Source organism: Falco biarmicus, chromosome 7 (genome assembly GCF_023638135.1).
Source record: "Falco biarmicus isolate bFalBia1 chromosome 7, bFalBia1.pri, whole genome shotgun sequence".
Classification (NCBI taxonomy): domain Eukaryota; kingdom Metazoa; phylum Chordata; class Aves; order Falconiformes; family Falconidae; genus Falco; species Falco biarmicus.
Window position 1 is genome coordinate 67,742,523 of NC_079294.1, and position 17,853 is coordinate 67,760,375.

Below are 17,853 nucleotides of genomic sequence, written 5' to 3' on the forward strand. Positions count from 1 at the left end.
TAAATGCTAGCTGCATAGAAGTTGAAAAGTTTGAGGCACTTAATGACAAAAGTGTTAAGGCAAAGAATAGGAAATAGAGCCAGCAATGTGACCTGTTGGTATAGTTCTTCCCTTCCTGTTCTGAACGTACCATTCAAGGTCATCAGTCCATCTAACATTTTGCCAGCACGGTTACAGCATACTAAGGCATTTCTCCATGCCCCCAATAAACTGAAATTAAGAAACACACACATTTCCTCTAGAGGAGGATCACTGAATGGATGGGTAAGAGGATGTGAGGCCTCCAAAAGGATCCCAGAAGGCAAACCCACTAACATCTGCTTTCCAACCACTTGCTCTGAGCAGGAAGGGAACCTTACACTCTTGGAAGCATTTGGCAGGGTTATACATTAGTATTTTGCATTGAATCTTAACAACTTTTATTTCTTCAAATCTCTTGCATAACAGGAAGGAATAGTGTAGAAAACCCAGAGTGAATGCAAGCAGCCAAGTGTTCCTCTGGCTCTAGGCCAAGCAGAGGTGGAAACGAAGCTGTCCACTGCGCACAACATGGCACGAGAAGGAAATTGTTCCATGGCTCTTGCTGCAGTTTGCAAGCTACTGTGCAGCCCCTGGCTCTTGAGCCACGTTTACAGCAATAAAAGATTTATTTTTTTTAAATTTACCACCCGAACTGAAAAACAGAAAGTAATTTTGACCTTTAAATTTTTTAAGCATCTAATTTTGAGGAAATCTGAGGAAACCAGGTAACTTTCTTAAAGTAAATTGGGAAAAGAAATGCTTTAGACAGCACAGTCTGCTCCAGATTTTGAATTTATTCTTCACATATCTTTCAACCGAAACAACTTCTTCCTGACTTTCTGTTTATACATTAGCATCAGTCATCTCATCTTAATGAACGACAGCCCTAATCCTTATTTAACAGCATTTTCTGTCTTTTGGTGTTCATACTACATTATTACATTCAGTCTCCCTTACTAAAATGCCCTCTTGCTTTTAAAGAAGTAGCCACAATGAGACTGCAGGGCCAGTACTTCAGTCCAGCACATCTTCAAAGCCAGCCTCATTCAAGCACATTGTTGACTTAGGTCAAGGCAAAACTTCATGCAGGGTCCATGGGGTTTGATCCTTCCAAACTTTTCAGTGTTGAGGCAATTAGAGCAATAATTAGAGCCTCTGGAGATCTATCCATATCATTTGACTTTGTAACAGTGTCTTCCTTCCCTTCTCATGCCTCTGACCTGGGAAATACATTACTGAAGACATACTGGTTCCACACCAGTGCTCAGGAAGGGTGGGTGTGGCTTAGACTATTCCAGCTATTCATTTCCCTCTCTGCTTTTCAGAAAAGCAAGCCAGGATTATGCCTTTCTGCCTTGTAGACTGTCTCAACGTGGACTTTTTGCATAGGGGAATTTTTTACAGGTGTATCCTTCCCTGTGGAAGGACAGTCCAAGTCACCAATGCATTCTAAATTACCTAATTCTGAGGTTGTTCAGAAGTCCTGTACAAAGTGCCTTCAGTGTGCTTTGATGCAGAAATTATTGGATGATGTTCTTCAGCCATTACTATGCAGGAGGTTAGACTAGATGATCACACTGATCTCTTCAGACATTAAAATAGATAGATCTACAAAAATAGAAAAGCTGATTGTGTATTTCTTAATGTTCCTCCTGAACCTGCTCCTCAGAGCTTCCAGAACTTTCCATTCCAGCCAGCTCTCCAATAACTAGATCAAATGAGTCAAAACCACTGACAGAAATAAGCAGAGTTCCCTCACCTTCTTTCAAGTCTTTATATAATATTTCTACACACTTATGTATTGCAACAAGTAGCCAACAGTTTAAACTGCTTCTGGGGAAAATAGATGGCTGTCAGTAAATGAATCACTTCAGAAGACCACAGTTCCAGTAACGATAAAAATTCAGGGGAGAAATGGGAGGAGGTGGGTGGGAAGAGATGTGTGCTGCATGAGGCTGGTTAAACAATCGGTGAAAAGGTTTGTTCAGAATACGGAGTGCCTTTGGAGAAGGTCATTTTCCATCAGCTCTAAGACTCCTTGGCTCAGAAATTGACAGCACTCTGAGGAGCTCATTGAAAAGTGGGAAGCTGAAATACCATGGATGAATGAAAGAACATTTACAGATCTACAGCTTACTGATATCTCTTTGTTCCATAACAGCAGTGATAAGATGTAGCAAAAAGGGAGATTTTATCAATGTAGAGACTAGACTCATTTATTAAGGAAACGGAGATACCATCTTAGCAGAGGATGCTGCAAGTGAAGCTGAGGGAGCAGTGATGGGAGGGAAGGCATAAAATGTATCTGTCAGACAGCAGCCAGGCACAGGTCAGGCACATGGTGTGTAAGAATGACCACATGCCCAGAGAAGAGCTGTGAGAGGATTCAATCCTCCACCTTCCTGAGCTCTCTCAAACTTGAGAACTCATCTTTCTTCACAGCTGGATGGTGCTAATCTGCTCTTTCAGGAAGGATCTTCTGACAACCCCCCAGAGCACCTCCCAGTTAGTTCTTTGAGTAAGCCAGGATCAATTCTAGCACCCTCAAACCTACGGTCTTCCTCTACTTAAAAGACTTACGGAATTGAGCACTTAGCTGAGGAACAGCAGCCAAACTCAGCCTTGCCTGTGGCCTGCAGTCTTTTCACTCTATTTAAACCTTTATAGGAAAATGGGCACACAAAGAGGTTTCTGCAGGCTAGGAGAGGGAGTGAAGGCACACTGTATCAGCTACAGTCCAAGAGCATGTTCTCACCCTCCAGTACACATGAAGAACAGCTTTCACTGAGGAGCAGTTTAGCTGGTATTTACCGCAGGTTTAAGTCGTGCACACTGGCAGGTACTGCAGAGTAGTATGACACACAGGGATTTATACCTTAGCTCACTCTGCAGTAATTCTGGAGACATCCCCTATTCTCAGTACAGCACGTTAACTTTTTGTGTATAATGCTCAGCTCATGCCTTAGGGATGTTATGTTTTCGCAATGATTTCATGATACACAAAATAATCAGAAGTAATAGAAGCCTGTTGTACAGAGTTACTTTTGAGGTGTCAAACACTTTGGAACCTTGCTGTCAAACCCACTGGAGCTAGAGCTATCTTTCTGTAGAGGACTCGTACCATCAAAATTACAAGGCTTTTAAATAATCCACTGTGAGCTCTGACTTTCAGTTAAGCAAACCCTCACCGCTTGCAGTTGAACTTGAATTCACAAGAAAGATCACCTGTTTATTTCCAAGACTGAGACAAATAGAGTCTATCTCAAGCACACAAACGGATTTGCCTGAAGTGTTTGTGTGTGTGTGAGTGTGTGTGTGTGTGCACGCACACAAATTAGGTGGTATTGCTTGCACACATAATGGAGGAGAGTGCTTATATTTTAGCAGGCTGCAAGATTGCAAGGTAGGTTTGTCATCATCAGCAAGACAGTCAGGTCCCTACCTGTCTGGTTTAAAATTGAAGAATGTCTGCATCAAGGGCATATTTGCTTGGGCATCAATTATCCCCACCTCCCTCTGAAGCCTGCACAATCCTGAATTGGCCGTGAATGCATAACAGTAATGGACAGAAAAAAGGAGGAAATCAAGTCGGGGCTGAGGGGCTCAGCATCTTGCAGGCATGGTAAGGAAATGTGGGCACTCTAGTCCACCAGGATAGCTCAGGCCAGAGTGCTTTTGCTGCCCAGGCTCCCTTTACTACATGTGAGGGAGTAAGAAATCTCCAAACAGCAATTCCAGCAGTCAGTCAACAAGGAAAGGAGTTACAAAAGGCAACAAATAGGATAATAGGGAAGAGCCTTAAATTCCTCCTGTTTTCAGGGTTTGGAAAACTTATTCAAGCCTGCAACAGGACAGTAAATGCAACCTGGCTCATGTTAGGTACTCAAGTCTGTTTGTGGCTCTAGCTCTTAGTAATGAGAACCTCAAGAATTAGATCCTTAAAAAACCAAAAGGGAATAAAACATTGAAACCTGACCTTTTAAGTGAGGTTTATTCCACTTTAGATATACTTCCCTGATATTTATTTTCCTGAATATTGCACACATACACATACTGAATGAAGAGCAAAAATAGGCACACATGAGAAGTCTATCTTGACAATGTCGACTTTCTTCCAGTTCCATAGACTGGCTTGGGGATATTGATTTCAGTCTATTTATACATCTGCCTCAAGTGTTTTCAACAAGGTAATTTGCCACAAGACATAAACTGAAGCAAATTAGGTTTCATTTTGAAAGTCTACTTGCTGTCTATAGATCTAACAAGAAAACACATGCATGTCATATAAAGAGCCAAAATGATAGATTTCAGTAAATATATCTGTATTTTTTAAACTTCAGTGGGTTATTAAACACACATATGGGCATCATATGACAGTTCTTATGCCTAGAAGACTGCAGTTACAGGATAAGGCCGTATGTCATATTGTTTCAGATTTTAGCAGTACTGTTTAAATACTTAACAGATGCTTAGTAGCTGGCTGGACTGATGCTTATGGTTCCAAACCTGAGGTCATTTAAATCAAAGGTTACAACCTAGAGGAACTGTCTGTGTTCTTAATTATAGAACTTAACTATAGAGAAAAAGGGAGTAGGTGTAGTTGACTGATTTTTTTTCCCCAATGCATTTATTTGAGCAGTCCCTGCACTAGTATATATTATGATGTACATACCTGAGAGTGTTGGTAATATTGCAAGGACATCTCTTGTTGCATTTGAGGCCATAAAATCCTTCTGGACACATTCTTTCTTGGCAATAAATACCTTTAAATCCAGGGTCACACATACACACTCCATTTACATGATAACACTTTGCACCATTTTGGCAGTCACATCTTTGTGTGCACTGAAAGCCGTATGTTCCAATAGGACACTCTTCTTGACACCTGCAATGAAATATGTGAGACAGGATCCAGTCAAATGCTATAGTTTAGTCTGCTTATGACTTCTACATAGGAATGTTTTTGCTAATGAATTAAGTACAAAATCATTGCTCATTTTTTTAAGTAATATACTGTGAACTGATACCATTGGAGTTATGTGATATCATGGGCACATAAATTGCTGTTAACTGAAAGTGCATTAATGTCTGTCCAAATATATCCAACAAAATTTGCATTAGTTAATATTACCTCAGTTAACAAAGTGGATTTTGTTTTCTGGACCTTGACAATTCCATTCATTAACAATAATAAATTGATATAGAATAGGATACTTTATAAAAAAAACCCTCATACGTTTGCTTTCTTTTTATTACAAAAGGATTGTGTACCTTCTTTAAAAGCATGCAGTCCTCTTAGTGATAATGTGGATTGAAAGGGAATGTGGTCTATTAAGCAATATTGAGTAAAGTGTTCTCCTGCAATGAAAAGTTTTACTTTCCCCCTATGCTGTCATTGCAGTAGCTTTATACCAACTAGGAGAAAATATACTCCCTTGCCTTTTGTGTGTGTTCCGAGTAACTAAAGCTCAGATTTGCTTTTAATCTCTTACTCCAGGGATGCTCAGTAGTATAAAATCTCAAGACAAATCACTTTCATACTCCTTAGTGTAGTATCTTCTCCAAAATTGTCAACATGTTTAATATTTGATACACATAAAAATGGAACCTGCAAATGCTATACACAGATTGTTTTAAATTGCACCTCCCATGCACTGTTTAAAATATTTCCCTACTGGATACATTATGAAATCTGCCAAAAAGTCATGTTTCATTGTCCTATGCAACCAGTTTAAGCGTTTGTAATATTTCCTACTTTGAAAAGCTAAACTAAGGTCCTAAAGAAAGCAACTGATTCTGTGCTTGACATAATTCAGTGGTTTCAAAATTCTGCAATGAGTCAGTACTACAGTTTACATGATCCACCGTGAAATACAGATAGACCTTTTTCAGTAATAAAAAAAGAAAAAGAAGCCCAGAAAAGCCCAATTCCCTTATCGCAAGGATGCCAGATATTGGAAATTGCCTATCAGCATTAATTTAATCCTGAGCATTGATTAAAGTGTATACTGTAAACTCAGTGGATAGAGGCAATTGTTAAATGTCTTTCTGCAGGTCATTTCACAGCTGGCAGGTGAGAGTTAATATAATGATAAGTAATAAAAGATTAATGTGTGATGCAAGCCAGGCAAAACTGCCCTGAACACAGTCAGTATATAAGAAGAGCATTACTTTTTGCAGCTTCATATTATCACGTTTTACTAAAAATAAATGAACAAAGCAAAAGGCCTAGCTAGTGATTTAATTGCAGCAAGCATCAACACAGTTACTAGTTACACAATCCAAGTTCAGGAGTTCATACGAGACCCAAAGAGAGAGGAGCCTGTGACAAACAGGAAGGGAAGGAGCCCAGAGAATCATCAACGGTACTGGCTGCTAGCCCTGCTGCTCTCATAGTAGTTCGGCTGCAGAGGAAATAACCAGCAAAGAACGGGTAACATTAGGACTAGAAACACTTAAAGCAAATGAAATGCAATGAAGAACATATTAAGATGCCTTATGTCTCCATTGCTGTATACAGCTCTACTAGTTAGCAGGAGAGCACTGTACTCAACGAGATGAATACTTAGTCAATAGTGTACTATATCATTCTATATTTATAGAAGATGAAGCATTACCTAGCAGGGAGAAAAGCATCTGGAAATGAAATATTGACGACCTAATCCATTTACATAATTAGCCTTTTTCTACTAACAATTTAACCAACTTATTTATTTGGAGATCAAGCAGCTACTGCTAATGAATTTTATACAAAGAATACTAATAATGACTCCTCTGGAACATAAGAATAATCACAGCAGGAATTAGCCTTCTACTTAAACATCTTTCCTTTGCAACATATCAATCTAATGTGTCCATAGCACCATTAACAACCAGATACATTGTTCAATTAAATTACAAAATGAGCTGCTAAGCCCTAGTTATGTTTCTTGTTTAATTTACATTGCTTTCTGCCTATCTGGGGAGATTCGTATTATAATATCCACTGAACTTTAATATGTACTATAATTATTTGGGTTGGGATAGGATAATATGGCTGTCACCTGTAGAATTAATGGAAGCAATTTTACAAAATATTAAACATAAGACAGCCTGCTTAACAGATGAACTTAGTACATACACCTACATTTTTTCCAGATAATTTTTTTTCATGGAATAATGCTGTAATGTTTTTTTAGCTTTTCTGTTTGTTTGTTTTGTAACAGTAATCGCATTTATGTAGCATAGAGAAATATTAAAAGCCATCCAAAATGTGCTAGCCTGGAGATTGCCATTCTGTCAATAAAAGATACAGGTACAAACACAACAACAAGAGAATAAGTCTGCTCATATAGTTGTAACAAATGTGGTATTTATTCTGTTAAGATTCGATCTTTAGGTTTAATGGCAATATGGGAAACAAAACTAAAACAGTATGTTCAATTTTCCTGGCAGCCACGGAATTCTTAGACACTCTATCCTCAGCTTCTAACTGTGCCTCTGCTATTATTCCTTTTCAGTTTGCAAAACATACATTTACATGACATACCCAGTAATTTTAGCAGAGCACAAAGCTTCCTGGAGTTATTAATAGTGCTTGCCAATTTCCTAGATATTTAGTGCAGTGCTGCTTCCTAGAAAACAGGTACAGAACGAAGTGTGGCAATCACACTTACATAGACCTTTATGACCATTTAATCTCCACAGATATTTATCTAACTAGAAGTTATTATCTTCTGCACAAGACAATGAACCATAGTATTATATAGTACTTATAGACAATTTAAAAAAATGATAGTAGATAAAGTATGTTTACATTTTATTGTTATTCACTATTTCTGTTATTATTAACAAGATTTTTTCAATGCTTTGTAAAATTTTAAAGAAAATACAATTTTGCTGTGCAGCAGCATTCTCCTGCTCCACTTCCAATTGTACTGTAACACTGCAATAGTTGCATGGGATCCAGAAAGTAAAATAGACTTTAGGCTAAAGTGGTGTTAACTAATCTGTCCCATTGTCTATGCTGTATGAACGCTTAACTAAGGAAAGCAATTTAGACTTTTTTAAGACCTTGTGCTTGCTCCTGCCCTCACTGAAATCAATGGGCAACCTACCATCAGCTAACTGTAACTAACAGCAAAGGTATGCACGCCTGTTCAGAACAAACCATTACAGGCAACGTGCTGTCCTAGCCCAAGCGAGAGGCAGAACTCCAACGGAATATAATGGGCCTAAGATTTCACCTCCCTTATTGAAGGCTCATTAAAGGCTGATAAATAAACATGTTTTAACCTTCTGACAACCCATTTGAAAGGTGAGAATTTTTAGGCTAATAGTTTTTCCCTGCTGCTAGAAAAGCTTTCTGAACAGCCCATTTACCTAACTTTCTCCTGATCTCATTCATCCTTCCGCACACCTGCGTTTCTGCTCTTCTGCCTCTCCCTTCAGTGTCTGTTGTTAACTTCGCTGCTCTTTGAGGCTGCAGGTGAGCCATTCCTAAGGGTTTTGCTTAGGTGCGGGTCCACAATGGGATCTTCCTTTGGCTTCTCTTCCACCTCTTCCAACTGATTATGCTTTATTTTCTCCCTCCCTGCTTCTGTCTTTGCAAGCAACATCTCTCTTCGGAGTCCAAATCTTTCTCACTTTTCTCCAAGTACAGCTCTGAAAAGCACACACTCCCTTTGCTCAAGGACAATTCTTGTGCACTCCTGTCAGGTCTGCCCTGCAGTGCCTCCTCTGCCCAGTCTCTCCTGGAGCCACCTTCTCCATTCCCACTCTAAGGGCAACCAGAAGCAAACCTTTTTGCTTTTGACAGCAGGCAAAACTAGGTCTTCTGTTTTCTACATCTCCTTTCCTCACCCCCAACAGTCCTTTCTGTTATTGTTGGAGTGCCTAAGTGTTGCTGTTTGGCAACTCCATTACTGTTCTTTCCCTGTGCCACACGCCTGTAGCAGAGCCAGCTCTTCTGCTGCATGTCCTCCCTCGCGGCTGGGGTTATATTGGCAGCTGAGCAAAGAAGCTGGCTCAGCTGCAGGCTGCTGGCTGGGAGCTCCTGACAGCTCTGACACTTTTGATTTACCTACAGCCAGAAATCAATCTAGGTCTGCAACAATCAAAAGAGGAGATCTAGAGACAGAGGGCCTCTGTCAGCTTTCCTGAGCATGGCCAGAACTGGGGACAGCTTGGGAGTGAAGTGTGGTCACCAATGTAAGTGGCCAGGCTGCACAGTCGCTTCCTTCAGTGAAATTGTCTCCAAAAGGAGAGAAAGGGAAAGCTTTGGTTAGCAACAGTAATTATATGGTACACCATGGCTGAAATCACTGTCTCCAGATGGAGGATGGGGGAAGAGGTGTCTTCTCTACAAAATTAATTTGAAATAATTAGTATTTCCACCATATTCAACCACATGCAAATCCTGACATAATCTCCAGAACCCTCTCCGATTACTGCTGTTGATAAAATGGAAACAAAGAACTTGCACATTTAATGGGAAAGAGCACAGCCTTCTGAACCCCAGCCCAGTGCTGAAGGTTGGTATGTTTGTGTGCTATAAAGACCTGATGATTATACAGTGAAGCAAGAAATATGAAATTCCAACAAGCATTGCTGCATAAAAGTATAATTGTAGCATATGTCAGTATACTGATACTAGCTTGTTCTAGCTAATAAAAGAAGGAAAGATATAGGAGAAAGGGCTTTAGCACAGCATACACTACTGAGCTGTGCCCACAGTCTCTGGAAACCCTGGTGACACAGTCCAACCCCTGGTGAAAACTGCGTATGAAAGGTTATTTAACTGCAGCTTCCCCACCGTTAACCCTGCTGGCAGGATTAGCTGGAGGGCTAAACCAACACGTGTCACAATCCCACCTTGACTTTGCTGTGTAGTCATTTTGCTGAATCCATGACACCTTTGTAAAACAATATTATCATCTTCCCTGACTGATTTATGAGTGAAGGCTCTCGTTTATAAATTTTGAGGATTTATCACCTTTTGTTGGTGTCTGAGATGGATCAGTGCTGCAGCAGCACAGAGGGGCTGAAGGAAACGTTAAACTACTGCATTGCTTACTCTTGAGGATATTAATTTTTATAAATATAGTTCATTTACATATCTTGTAAACATGTAATGCTCTCTATTAAATTTATCACTGTAAATATCTAAATTAAATTTAATCCATTAAATTTTAAAAGTTATATTAAAAAAACCCTGTAAATGGGGAGCACTGCCAATAAAAAGTAATAACATTGCCACATTTATAATGCTTGAACTGCTTCAGAAGGATGAACCTAATTGGAGCAATAGAAACATAACACCATTTTTCAGAGAGTAAGATTGTCCTGCAAGGGATATAAAAATTGCCAATCCATGGTTAAAACTAAGGGCTTTTGGGTTTTGGTTTTTACCTGTCTCCTATATAGCCAGCTGTACAGATGCATTTTCCTGTCACGGGATCACAGTGTCCTCCATTGTGGCATGGACAGTCCTGGCTGCAGTTAATTCCAAATGTTCCAGGAGGACATGGCTGTGCACACACCAGCCCCTGGTAAAGGTTGCAGAAAGAGCAATATTTAGTCAACATTCATAATACAATAAATTTCTGTAAGCAGCTCGGATTTTTATTGTCCCTCTTGCTAAAACTGTATGTAAATAGTGGCAATATTTATTTATTTTTCTGTTTAAGATGGGCTAAAGACAGCCTCAAAATTCTGCTACCAGAGTAAATGCTTGTTCTACCCTGTCTCCAGAAGGGATTTTGCTTACCACTGTACAATCACTGATAATTGTCTTGGCTTGACCCCATAAACCGCAGCTGGGGTGGCTGGATATTCACTGCCCCTTGAATCGATGCAGGAGGGCTTGGGAGAGGTTAAAGGCAATCAGAGAAGGCTACAAAGCTGCATATGTGCAGGTGGGGGTTTTTGTGAAATACAGGGTCTGAAAAATTGTTGGATCTACCCTGGGTACGTGTCACAAAGTGAACATTTGGGAAGAGAGGGATTCTTGGAAAGGCTGCACTGGGAGGATGAAGTTCTGCTAGTTGTCATAGTCTATGATGATCTCCCCTGTTCAGACAGCCCCACATCAATGAACCATGAAGAAGACCAAATAAAGCTGCTGCAGAAGTCCATTACTACTCTTCAGATCCTACCTACTTCAATCCCTCCCATCTCATCTAGCCCCCACACTTATCTCTTCAAGCAGCACAGAACGGCATCTGCCATTTCTTTGTCTAAGCCATTGAGGAGGCAGGATGGGAACAAGAGGTTAGGATAGTTGCAGAAAGCCACCAGTGATGACACAGAAGCAATCTGACTCTTCACATTAGCAGTGCAGTAGCGTTTTCGCCAGAAGAATTGAATCTGCAGCGGAATATCTGCCTAATCCCTGAACACTGGCTGGATGCATCATCCAGCATCCTCCCAGCTCCTTATCCCCAGCCTTGGAGCCACATCTCTGTCCCTGACCTGCCTCAACTCCACATCTTGGTGGCTAGCTCTCTCTCCCATTTTATGCTCCCAGCCCTCTGCTTTCCTGCCTCTTTATTCCACTCTACCACAAACCCTTGGTGCAGACTCCCTTTTAGCCCTCTCCTTCATCTGGACCCAAAACCCCACCTCTGAGTTGTTTTCTCTTTCCCTTCCCTGCTTAAGCACCCCACAAGTGAAGAAAAGACAGACTGTCACTCTTGATTGCGCACCCTGGCACTGCTCATAAGGAAAAGCAATTGCTGGGCAAGCCTTGTTCCAGCCCCAAGGTGGACAATGCTTACCGTGGCTTGTGCCTTTGAAGAATTTATCTGCTGAACTCAGGCGGTTTTCCCCCCAAGTATTGCATTATGTCCCCTGCCAAATATTAAGACCTTAGAAGGACTTCCCTAGACTTTCTTAGAAGTTGTATGAACCTTTTTTTTTTATGTGAGCAAACATAAAATCTGAGGCTGGTATCCAGCTGAGTAACTTCAGCCAAAACAAGTTTGGCACTGCTGTGATCTGACGATGGGGTCCTGTAACGAGAACGTTTGGCAACGGTAGCAAGTGGTGCTGCTGCCAGTGCCATGCACAGTGTGCAGAGGGGGTCATAGAAACAGTGTTTTTCTGTCCTTATTATTATTTTGTTTTAATCTCTCAGAAGCCACATTTCCCCAACCAAGGCCCAGGGGCTCTGAGTTTTGAACAAGGCACATATTAGACACAACTTATACAAAACATAAAACAGGAACATAATGGCTGATTTCATTCCCTGGGGTTCTTGCTCAACAGTTTGGGAAGTTTAGTAATATCAACAACCCCAAAGTGGAGAGGCTGCTCTTCAATGTAATCATAAAAGAAGATACTTCAAGCCTTTCCCAAGGAGTGATAGGTGGCTCCTTGGCTGTAAAACAGACAGGTTGGCCTCAGCTCAAGAACTTTCAGATTACAGTGTTAAAAAACTGGTGTCTCTGGACTTGAGTAATACACAACACTATATATCTGAAAATGTAAGTATCCATTTATCTTGATAATAAATACTTTCTCTCTTCATGTCTCAAAAGGAACAGGATTTCTATCAACAAATGATGAGAAAGCAATACTCTGTGATGCATCCCCCCGGAGCCAAGAGAATCTTTAGGCATGCTTTTTGCATTAATATGTACTAAGGGAATCCAAAACATCCGTCTCTGGAGGATCAAATGTCAGACCAACGTTTCCTGCTGCTCATACATCTAATCAGTAAAATTCACCCCATCAGCACCTTTTTTAAGGCCCTGATCTCATCAGCTTCTGCTTTTGACATTGTTTGCTATATTATTACCATTTTGTAGTATAGGAAAGATTTTTTCCTGCTCCATTTTCTCCACCCCCTTCCCCCCCAACTTTAAAATCCACAACAGAAAGAAAAATAGACAAAAATACATATTACAGTTGCTTTATAAAGCTCAGAGGCAATAAGAAGTGATTAGCAGAATGAGTTGTAATTAACATGGCACCATGATGCAAAGCCCTGAAAACAGGATCAGTGACCGAACAGGGTGTGTTACCAGTGACAAATGTTCTGTCATGCAAGGAAAAATTCCTGCTTCCTTGAGCACGGAGATCTAGTCCTTCAAAAGTGTTTCTGAGAAGCACTGTAATGCTAAATTTAACTTTTCTCCCTACTTCCCGAGAGCACTTGGAGAATTTAATGCTGCAAATGAGAAAGATGTATAGAATTAAACCTGTAAATTGTTAATGAGGCCCTAAAGCAGCCACCCACTAACTCCCACAGCCACAAAGACACAGAAGTGGGAAAAGCCCAACATCATAGTATGCTGGAAGCCACATTTTGTTGACTAGTTCAACAATATATGCCGTTAGCCATCATCCTCTTGGTGAAAAAACCATGGGACAGTAAAATCTCACAGGACACAGTTTGTATAACTTGTTGTGCTTCTGGGAGCATCTGCACTGAGTGGGAGGAAGCAGGAGGAAGGAAATGTTACAAGTAATAAAAGAACCAGGCTTTGAAGATGGCAGATTCAAGGAAGAACCTCAGAACCCTAGAACTTCCTCCTATTCAACTTATTGCCTCCCCTTGCACATCCCACAGGCAACCAAGCCCCTAAGGGAGCTGAGCTGCTGTTAATAAGCCCAACCTAGGAAAAGATAAAAGTTGTAGCTCATCTAGCAGCAATAAGATCCAACCGGTTATGCACTTGTATAAATCCTGAGAGAATTCCCTCCTTCGAGCACGATGGTATATTCAACACATACATGCAGTCTCAAGCCTCAAAATCAGCAAGTAAAATTCCTGATGTCAAAGAAAGACTATCCATGCTGTGAAAGAAAATGAATGCTGTCTAGCAATCCCATCTTGCTGGCTCGTTTACAGCCCACTCATGTCTCACGTCCCAAACCATTCCAACCACCAAGAGTTAAAAATATAGCTTGAAAAAATATTTTTTTCTCTCTGTGTACTGAATTACCAGCTTTTCATTAAAACCCTGGAGAGACCCTTTATTCTTAAAATCTCAACATTTACAAGCTGAGTGCTTTTACTTATAATTTGAGTTTCTTTCCCTGGAATACTTGATCTCTCTCTTCAATTTTCAGTTATGCTTGTTTGAAACATCAATTGTTAACTCTAGGGTTTCTCTGGGGACAGAGCAGCCAACAACACAGTTTTCAGGAAAGTCTCTCTGGGCCCCTAAAAATGCAGAGAAGAAATTCCAAGCTGTAAGGAACAGGGCAGAAGTGGGCCAGAATACATGACCACAGCTGCTGTGCAGCCCCAGTGCTGCGGTTCTTCTTTAGGGTCTATGCTGCGTCCTAAGAGACCTCTAAAAACTTACTGCTCTATTCGGATATTCTCATCTCTTCAGTGACTTTTCAACTTTGCAATAAAAAAAAAAGAAGAGAAAACTCCTGATAAAATACAGGTAAGGAAGAGTACAGCAGAACAACTCAGATCCTGAGAAATATCGTCATGCAGAAGATAAGGGAAAGTGAAAAAAATACCCTAAGGGTAATATTTTCATTATAATCACTTTATTGATCACTTTTTTGGGGTAGTGTCAGAAAGGACTGACAGGCCCTCAGAAATATTTGAATTGCTGCTTTAGCTCCAGCACTCTTCAGGAAAGACCCTTTCCTTTGTCTCCATGGAATGCCAGTTTGGGGTAAAGTGTCATGTTCTTACTTAACTTTCTGAAAAGTTTCGCCTGCTTTATCATTTGAAATGGAATAATGCCATCACACCTTTGCCATGACTATCAGTTAGAGATTTTCCATACGCAGCTTCCACCAAAATTATGAGCATCAATGTTCTTCTTCCACGATGCTGCCTGATAGCCACCAGAACATCATGGTTGGTACTGTTTAAATAAAAGCAGCTGTGTGATCAAATGGAGGCAGCATTTGCTGTACTCATCAAAAGGAACATAAACATCTCTCTCAGCCCTTATATGTTTCAACAGGTATAAGGTCCACTTGAGAAGCCACAGTCATATGATGATATTCAGGGTCTTCCATGTATTAAAATAAAAAGTCACAGCATGTGTATGCATCAAAACCCAGCAAGATTGCCAAGAGACTAATTATCAGATACAGGAAAAATGCCAGGAAATTTAGTACGGCTAAATGGTATGTAGGCCTGTAAGACTTGGCAAATCCCAAGAGAGTTAATTATTACATTACTGATAAAGTTGAAGACTTTTAAAATGTTTGGCCTTGCTTTCTTGACACAAAGGATTAAAGGTTAGGGCAATCTGCTCTTGCCAGTGCAACCCCCGATGCAAGCAAATCTATTGCAATCAATGTGAATTATGTCTGAGTAAGGACAGGACACTGAACTGGTCTCTGTGTCCTATGTATAGTCCTGCTTTAACAACAGACTGAGTCACTGAATTCCCTCTGGCTATCCCTCTACCTTTCTCCTGAAGGGGAAATAGGACAGTGCTTTTGACAATGTTGAGCTGAGCTTTGAGCTTTCTAAGGGTGAAGAGATTATTCCATGGAACTATAATTCAGAGACATTTTTTTTCTCTTCTCCCACACAGAAGTGTAACGAGCAGGCACTGCTTGGTTTACTGTTGTTTGTTTAACTCTGTGATGGTAGCTACCAGCCATAGACTGGTGGCCTCTCTGTGTAAATGCTGTGCAGACACAACAAAGGTAATCCCAGTTTCAGAACTGTTAGGGCCCTGTGACAAGAAATGGCAGATAGGCATGACAAACACACAAGGCATCTGCTGAAATAGTGAACACTTAACTTCCTATTCCAACCTTTAAATGAGAGATGAGTATGAACAAACTACACACCATCCATCCAGGAGGACAGGAGCACTCTCCAGTGATGTGGTGGCAGACTCCTCCATTCTGGCAAGGGCAGCGCAATTCACACTGAGCTCCATGACTGCCTGGGGGACAACGCTCTTCACAACTTCATGAAAAGAAAAAAAAAGAAAAAAAAAAAAGGAGATCATTTGAAAGAACTTACAGGAAACATGAGGAAAATCCACAGGATGGGTCATCATGGGAATCCTTATGCAAATTATGAAACCTCAGTAAGCCTCAGCTGGCATTACCAATTAGCCAAGATTTCTTTTATTTCTGCTGGGCTTATTTATTTACCATGGATCCAGTCCTGTAAGACTGATGCATGTGTGTAATCTTTATGCACATACCAAATTCCACCCATCTCAACAGGACAACTCATATCCATTAAAATAGCCCAGGAAAGTAAGAGTTGCAGGATGAAGCCCTCAATGTGAATTATGTGACATGGCAATAAAAGAAGCTGCAAAAAGAATAAAAGGATGGGATTAAAATGTTTGAAATCTCTCCAGTCACTACTAAATGTTCACATTTGCAGTGTATAATAGACTGGCAAGAACTCAGCATCATTTAAACGCTATTTAAGCTTGTTGGGTCTCTCTCAGTATTCAAGTGGGGCCAATGCAAGGCTAGTGCCTGCAAAAACCAGTGCTTCCTGCATTTGTGCACTGGTGCTTTTCAGCATCACTTCTTTCCTCTAATCTCAGGTTCTGAAACTACAGTAGGTTCTTGCTCTAACTGACTATCCTCTGATGAAGATGTTCATACAGCATATTGGGGGCTGGCCCTGCAAGTGCTTACTGCTGAGAACTGACAGGCTAATGTCAATGCGACCACTCCGAATAGTAAGCAGAATCTTTAGCAGTGAGTACTTCCAGGACTGAGGTCGCAAGCCTACGAGGAAATCAGGTACTAAATAAAATATTCAAAAGTCATATAACTTATTTATGAAGGTTAATATTGTCTTTATTTTTTACCTTCCCCTTTATGCAGGTCAACAAATAATATTAGACTGCAAAAGTAGTAAGTCACCTGTAATAGATCTCCAACCACATTCAGTGACTAAATTCTCTTTTCCCCTTAAATAATTTTGAAAAACATAATTACTTCTGAAACTACTAAAAGATCTCTAATGAGAACTGATGTTACACTGTGGGCAATTTTAAACAAGGAACTATTGCTTGCTGTCCTGAAATTAATATGCAGATTTTGTGAATCCTACTGGTAAACTTTCAATGTGGTGAATGGGGATTTATCTACGTGATTCTCGTTAAAGTTAATAGGAGTCACACCGCTAAATCCCTGCTCACTATGCTTAAAATTTACCCCCTAGATAGTAAGCTGATATAGCTAACAGCAATACTTCCTCAGTTAGATTGAAAGTCAAATAAATTGGGGATAGTAACTCCCATTAGATACTGCACTGGACTGCTAATGAGTCAAATGTCCAATTGCTTATAAAAACTCAACTGTAATTTGGATTGTATTCACATACTGAAATTAGGAACAGGTACAGTTGTTGTATAAGATGGAAAACATAATGATTTTTTAAGCTCCCTTTAGCACTAAATTTTACTTTATTTTGCAGACTGGTCTAATTAGCAGCAAAAAAAGATATTTCCTTTATTTAGTTTCTCTGAAATTCCATTACCTGATTCCTCAATGTGTGTAATACATAGATTGTGTAAATTTTACCAATTACTCATTGCATTAAAAGTGGGCAAAGCAAGGCGGTTAAATGATGCAGAGTAAAATACACCTTTCATTGAACTTACAATACCCCCGTGTATCCAGGAGCACAGTGACATTCTCCTGTTTTATGGTCGCAAGTAGCTCCATTGTGACATTGGCATTTAAACTGGCAGCCCTTGCCGTAGCTCCCAGGGTCACAGAGTTCTTCACAGCGCCATCCTCGGTACCCATCCGCGCAGACGCAGGCACCTGTGATGGGGTTGCAGAGAGCCTCATTCTGACACTGGCAGCGGTTGCTGCAGTGTGGTCCCCAGTGATCGCTATCGCAACCTGCAAAACATGCAGTCATTTACCACAATGATT

At 40.4% G+C, this 17,853-nt stretch overlaps 1 protein-coding gene across 3 annotated transcripts in view; it reads right to left on the minus strand.

Annotated features, from left to right (window-relative positions):
- Window positions 1-17,853, minus strand: part of MEGF11 (multiple EGF like domains 11) — a 288,710-nt gene that overhangs the window by 89,470 nt on the left and 181,387 nt on the right. For all 3 annotated transcript variants that reach the window (XM_056345811.1, XM_056345810.1, XM_056345809.1), the window contains exons 7-10: window positions 17,574-17,820; window positions 15,784-15,904; window positions 10,411-10,547; window positions 4,694-4,906 (exon numbers count right to left, since the gene is read on the minus strand). In XM_056345811.1, coding sequence (XP_056201786.1) covers window positions 4,694-4,906; window positions 10,411-10,547; window positions 15,784-15,904; window positions 17,574-17,820 — 718 coding nt within the window. The remainder of the gene's footprint in view (window positions 1-4,693; window positions 4,907-10,410; window positions 10,548-15,783; window positions 15,905-17,573; window positions 17,821-17,853) is intronic.